The sequence below is a fragment of the Sycon ciliatum genome, chromosome 1, assembly GCF_964019385.1.
Source record: "Sycon ciliatum chromosome 1, ocSycCili1.1, whole genome shotgun sequence".
In the NCBI taxonomy this organism is placed as follows: domain Eukaryota; kingdom Metazoa; phylum Porifera; class Calcarea; order Leucosolenida; family Sycettidae; genus Sycon; species Sycon ciliatum.
This window is the reverse complement of record NC_088643.1, coordinates 37,131,269-37,137,554: the sequence shown is the minus strand read 5'-3', so window position 1 is coordinate 37,137,554 and position 6,286 is coordinate 37,131,269. Positions and strand designations below refer to the sequence as shown.

At 45.5% G+C, this 6,286-nt stretch overlaps 2 protein-coding genes across 2 annotated transcripts in view; both read left to right on the top strand.

Moving 5' to 3' along the window:
* The window catches only part of LOC135824087 (MFS-type transporter SLC18B1-like), a 1,977-nt gene extending 938 nt beyond the window's left edge, over positions 1-1,039 (top strand). Inside the window, exon 1 of the mRNA XM_065336913.1 lies at positions 1-1,039. This exon is cut by the window's left edge and continues 938 nt beyond it. Coding sequence (XP_065192985.1) covers positions 1-784 — 784 coding nt within the window. The 3' untranslated portion in view covers positions 785-1,039.
* A 3,028-nt stretch (positions 1,040-4,067) lies between these two features.
* LOC135806981 (MFS-type transporter SLC18B1-like) lies at positions 4,068-6,003 on the top strand. The gene has a single exon (XM_065321089.1). The coding sequence runs from the start codon at positions 4,175-4,177 to the stop codon at positions 5,633-5,635; it is 1,461 nt and encodes a 486-aa protein (XP_065177161.1). The 5' UTR covers positions 4,068-4,174; the 3' UTR covers positions 5,636-6,003.
* The last annotated feature ends 283 nt before the right edge of the window (positions 6,004-6,286 follow it).

Below are 6,286 nucleotides of genomic sequence, written 5' to 3'. Positions count from 1 at the left end.
GGATGGATTTGCTCTTCCTTTCTACGTCCTCAGTGGTGTTCTTGGAATCAATCTTGTTCTTCTTGTCATGTTCATACCACCGGGCAGTGAGACTGACTTGTGTTCAGTCAAGCTGAAGAGCGACATAAGTTATATTCAGCTACTGTCTGTACCCTGGGTGTGGATGGTGCTCATCAACTTATTTATCACGAATTTGATTATGGGATTTATAGAGCCAGTTCTCTCGGTGTATCTGAAGAATTCATTCAACTTGCCGACGATATACGCTGGAATTGGTTTCTCTATTATGAGTGTGGCATTTGGTGCGGTCACTCTGCCTGTAGGCTACTGTGTTGATCGCTCACTCAACCCTAGACTCATGCAAGCTGTTGGTCTCTTCATATGTGGAATAAGCTGTGAGCTAGTTGGTCCTGCTCCGTTTCTACAACTCCCAAAGTCCTTGGCCTTCTGCTACATAGCTGTGGTGTTGCTTGGTGTGGGCATTGGCTTTGTTGCTGTGTCATCTGTACCTGACATTCTCCGGACTCTGGATGCTCATGGCTTGGGCAGTCCAGGGGAGATGCGTGCAGCAGCTGCTGGCCTCTTCCAAGCAGCAGTATCTCTTGGCTATGGTGTTGGCCCAATGTTGGGCAGCACACTAACTGCAGCCGTTGGGTTTGAGTATGGCACCTCAATAGTGGGTGCAGTGTACTTGCTATGGACTGTGATCTTCTCCATTGCTGCAGTCAGCAGTGACAAACTGCTCATTGTACAGCTTGAGAATCTTGTGAAAGGTCAGTCATAACCGACATCAATGTTATAATATTTCGTTTAATCTTTTTTAGACTCGTGTGGAGAACCAAGGATTAATTTATGCGAAGTAAGAAGAAATGAGAACCAATGACCTACAAGTTGGTCAGTTGGTTGTTGGTCAGTGTCGTGCAATGAGGACCAAGGACCAAGGAACTACAAGTTGGTCAGTTGGTCAATTAATCGTTGGTCAGTGTCGCGCAATGTTATTCCATGAGCTGATTGTAAAGTAACTAGTGGTGTTAGTGGACATTATAGTGTAACTTGTAGTTCCTTGGTCCTCATTTCTTCACCTTTTTTAATTACATTTTGTTTTTGCTTTCAATGCTTCTTAGTACTTCTCACTTACTTCTAAGGCTGAAACGATCGTGAATTTTCACCTATCGATTACTCTTTAGTTTAACAATCGAGAATCGAGTAATCCATTATAATCGTTAGGTAACCATGTCAGATTTGTGTGCAAAAATTACTCGGTTTCCCACTCATAATACCAAAAATCTGCATTTGCGAAAGAGTAGCTCCGAAGCATGGCAGTTTTGAATTCGATTGAAAACCATACTAGTACCCCTAGCAATGGCATACAGGAGAAACTGATTCTAACTTCACAAAAATGGGGGTTTTCAGTACTTTTTGGACTCCAAATCATTTTCTTAGCAACCCTGAAGTGTTGTTGTACCACTACTTGATTATTTAACTTGAGTCACTTTCATTGGTCACAGTTCCTTGAGTCACTTTCATGGGTCACAGTTCCGTAAATTCCACTGATGATCAGGACAGAACATCGATTCTGGATTAAAATACTACTTCAAAGTATGTTAATATCGCTCTAGTAATGTTTCATGAATCCGCCCAGTCCACATTCCCTCTCCGTTTTTCTTTCCTTCCAGTTGCAGATCTTCCTTTCTGCTCTGTTTTACCTTTCTCTTTTCGTTCGTCTCTCTTGATATTTTGTACTTTGTGCTGTTGAGGCAACGAACTGAAACAATAAAAACCAAACCAATACACCTACATTTCGAACAAAAACACTTACCAAGTAGTTGCGTGGTGATATCTGCGGCCTTCATTTTATTCATAGCTCGAAAACTGGAAGAAAAAAAGAACCAATGAACTACAAGTTACGCTATAATGTCCACTAACACCACCAGTCACTTGACACTTAGCTCTTGCGATATTAATATTGCACGCCCCTGCGAGCTGTACTCACGTTCCACAGTAGTTAATTATTATTAATATTAATTGCCACTCAGCCTGGGTCCTCTGCTCTTTGGCATTAATTTTATATTCGCAAGGTGCCGGAAAATCTCAAGCACAGCATGTCACAACTCTATGCTGATGCCATTGCCTTCTTCATCATCGGACTGGACCTTCCTGCTATGTTAATACAGGATCTCCAGGACGATCTAACTGCCCTGGAGGTCCATTTAGATCTGAAGGGGCTCATCATGAACCCCGACAAGACGCAATTTCTAATCCTGCAGCGGTCACGCCTGCCAGCAGCGCAGTTGCCACGGCCCTTGACCTGTAAAGGGAAGGCCTCTTACCCCTACGAGCACTGCCAAATACCTTGGTTTATTGATAGACGACCATCTCACCTTCCAGCCACAGGTCCAGAAATTGTGTAACTCAGTTTTTGCTAAAGTTGCTGCTTTCCGACATGGCCGTAGAAATTTAACAAATGATGCAAAGCGAACATTCTACTTGTCTATTATTCAGTCAACCCTAGACCATGCCAGTAATGCTTACCTGCCTTGTTTAAGCACAACTCTGTACAATAGGATTGTGACCGTTAGTCACAAAGCAATGAAGAGAGTGTTTGTACTCGATCGTAGGGAGGGAGAGAGAGAGCGAGCGGGGAGGGTTGGGGGCAAGAGAGGGGGAGAGAACTAAATAAAGTATAATTATATAATGCGCAAGGGGTGCACATTCAGATCCAGAGAAAAGAGTAAGCAGGGCACGAGGCGTATGGCAATAAGCAGCAGTGTGCGGGCAGATGTGCATACATTCTTACAAAGTGTCAGTGGCCCAGTGCCATTGCTGGGCACGGAGGTGCGGGAAGACAGACACTTTGAAACTTTGCAGCCGTTTCCGGTCAGGTGGCTGGCTGAGGACGGCGGGTGGCAGGGCATTCCATACAGGGACAGCACACCCCCACAGGCATGGCCTTGTTACAGGGAACCCTAGGTGAATCTTTGTGAGGTGAGCAAAGGTACCAGCAGATTGTGCCTGACGACAGTTTGGAGGAAGAGTGTTCCACCGACCTGCGGCCAGAAAAGAAACTGAGCGCAGTCCATACCCAATATGTACCGTAGGTAATACTAAGGCAGCTGTATCCTGGCCACGAGTACGAGCATTTGTGTGCGGGCCAACTGAACGCAGGAGAAACAGTGACTGAAGGAGGGGGCTAACAATTGATGACAAGCAGCGATAGACCAAAACGTATAGTTTCAAATTAACTCTGTGCTCAAACGAATACAGATGACAACGTTGTAAAACTAATGCAGTTGGGGTCATTCTATCTAAACCAAATGCCTTCTTCATCGCAATATGGCTGACCGTTACAACTTACAAGCCTGTTATATAGGGTAGTTTTCAAACAGTGCACATACGCATTACTTGCAATATTCTAGAGTAACGTTCGACTGTAAAATTGACAAGTAGAAAGTTCTCCGAGCTGTAGCTGATAAATTGCGACGGCCATGAGCAAAACAGGTTAGTTTAGCGAAGACCGCCGAACACACCTTTTCCACTTGTGGGCGGAACCGTGTACATGACTGATTGTACAATATCATGTACATGTACGCGGAGTTTTGCGGACTACCCGTTAACGCGTTATGGGGTATTCACACGTGCACGACCGGCAAATCCACGTGCACCGGAAAGTTGCTATGGTATTAAAACTACGAAACAGAGATAAGACCGCTAGAATGTGAACCCGGTACCCACCGCTCAGGTGGGTCAGATTTCAGTTGCCAGCAGCACTGTACTTTAGATCTACATCAGTCATCATAATCAGTAGATCTGGGGTTTTTTTGTAGTAGATCTACAATCATCATTCTGATGAATTAATTACATGGATCTACATAATCATTGTACATGTACCATGATCTACTAAAATACTACTGAGTACTGTAGTGTAGTGTAGTGTAGTCTTATTGGCGCTGTAGTGTAGTCGACTACCTCTCGGACTACCGACTATCAAGTACCGTATCAGTGTAGTGTGTTCACACACAGAATGCCTTTGATAAAAAATAAAAGTACTGCCAATGGCCCAGGCGCCTAGGCGTAGACTGTCTACGATTTATTGCGCAGCGCTGCACGCGAACGGGCTGTATCTGATGGAGAAATACATCTGGAAAATGTCAGGCAGAAGCCTGCCGATCCGGAAATGACATCCGCCAATGGCATAGGCCGCGTGGCACCGCTCCACAATACCGATGGGGAGCAGGACTTGTTCTCCGGTAGGGCAGGTACAGATGAAGCTGCAGCCGGTAGCAAGAAGAAGGTCTACCTGGTGTACGGCTGTATCGGAGTAAACAATTTCTTCTTGGCGGCGGCAATCAGCCTGATGATGCCGATCATGGCTCTGGAGGCAGAGTTGAAGAATCCAGATAGCAGCAACGACAGCGTCTCTAAGCACGCGGCCGTAGGACTTGTGTTCAGCATTGCCAAGTTCACTGAGTTCGTTGCTGCGCCTGGACTATCGCTAGAGTTACGTAACATTGGTAGCAAGTATATTCTGATCCTCAGTGGTATGGGCGTTGCAGGCTGTTTGATACTGTTTGGATTCATCGCCTACGTCGACGGCTGGATCCAATTTCTACTGCTGAGTTATTCCATACGCATTGCTCAGGGGTTGTTTACTGTTGCCAACTTTATTGCGGCATATGGTATCATGGTGATAACGCTACCCGACAATCCAGTTTTCGCCAACGGATCCATGCGTGCTTTCAATGGTCTGGGCTATGCTTTTGGCCCATTTCTTGGAGGGAGTCTGTACGATGTTGGAGGATTTACCATTACGTTCCTTGCTGGTGGCATTGCTCTATTTATATTATCAACAACGCTAATTGTAGTTATGCCAGCTATTGAGGAGGCGAAGGAAAAGCCGGCAACATCTGTGTCCTCACATAGTAACGTGAGTAAACGGGATCTTTTGTCGGTACCCTGGCTGTGGGCCATAATCATCCAGCTATTCCTTGGAAACTTCCTGATGGGAGCTGTTGAGCCCACTCTTCCACTGTACTTCATCAGATTCTTCAACCTGTCTACAAGTATCAGTGGTCTGACCTTTTTAATGTATGGCATACTGTATAGTCTTGTGGCTGCTTTGCTAGGGCACATCGTTGACTGTGACTACATTAGTATAGAAGCTTCACAGCTTATTGGTCTGGCATCGTGTGGCCTGGCCTGTCAGCTGGTGGGCCCTGCGCTGTTTCTGAACTGGCCACGTTCGTCGGCGCTCAGCTTTCTGTCCATGATATTCTTCGCCATTGGTACCGCAGCACTACTCACTGTCGGTCTTCCGGATATGGCTCGAACCTGGTCAGAGCGTGGCTTTGGTACACCGCTAGAGCTTCGCCATGCTGTGTCGGGTGTGAGCCGGGCTGCAATGTCCCTGGGATATGGATCTGGTCCCATTGTTGGGAGTAGTGTTGTAGCTGCTTTGGGTTTCCAGAACGGCATGTCTGCAATAGGTGGTGTATACTTTTCAGTAGGTGTGCTGGTCTTGGTCCGCTGCCTTTACAAATACGTTGTGTTATTGCGCCTGCCAGGTGCAGCTAGCCATGCTGAGGAATCCATGGATAGCCAAAAGCTGATGGAGGATGTCTCAGGCGATCAAGAATGAAGTGATTGACTTGTCTGGGCAAACAGCAGCGTCTTTCAGCCCGTACAGAGGCGCTGGCGTGAGTTCAATCTTTCCTCTTCCTTGCCACTGGAGCACTTGATGTGACTCGAAAGTCACACATAGTATTTAAAAAATATCAATTTATTCCCACGTTTCAGTTGCATATCTGCCACATCGATTGCGTGTGGCTCATTAGTATTACTCACTACCCACGTTACCTTTGCCAGTTCAAGTTCTAAAAACACACAATGCTCAATGTTGGGTTTCTTGGCGGTTAGATCAGTCCAATTTAAACATACTCCGATAATATAGCAACAAGGACGACTAATTGCATTGTAAACGTCATTGTCTGAACGTTGTCTGAATGTCGACATGTGTGAGTAAAATGTGAAACGTTGATCACAACTCACACAACGTAAAGGGACGAGAGGATTCGTTCAGAACTATTTTCTTGTCACATTCATCGGTGAATCTACGTAACAATGGAATGCGGGACACCCGGACTACTTTAAACAAATACTAGATGGACATTATAACGGTGAAAGAAGGGTAAAAAGAGCGAAACAAAAAGGTGATTATACTACATGTATTCAGTGGCGGACAGTTTCAGTTGCTAACAACATGCATGTGTGAATCATCATGAGCAGCAAA

What these genes read in the sequence shown, in the direction of transcription:
- LOC135806981 (XM_065321089.1), top strand. Translation starts at nt 4,175, where the DNA reads ATGACATCCGCCAATGGCATAGGCCGCGTGGCACCGCTCCACAATACC.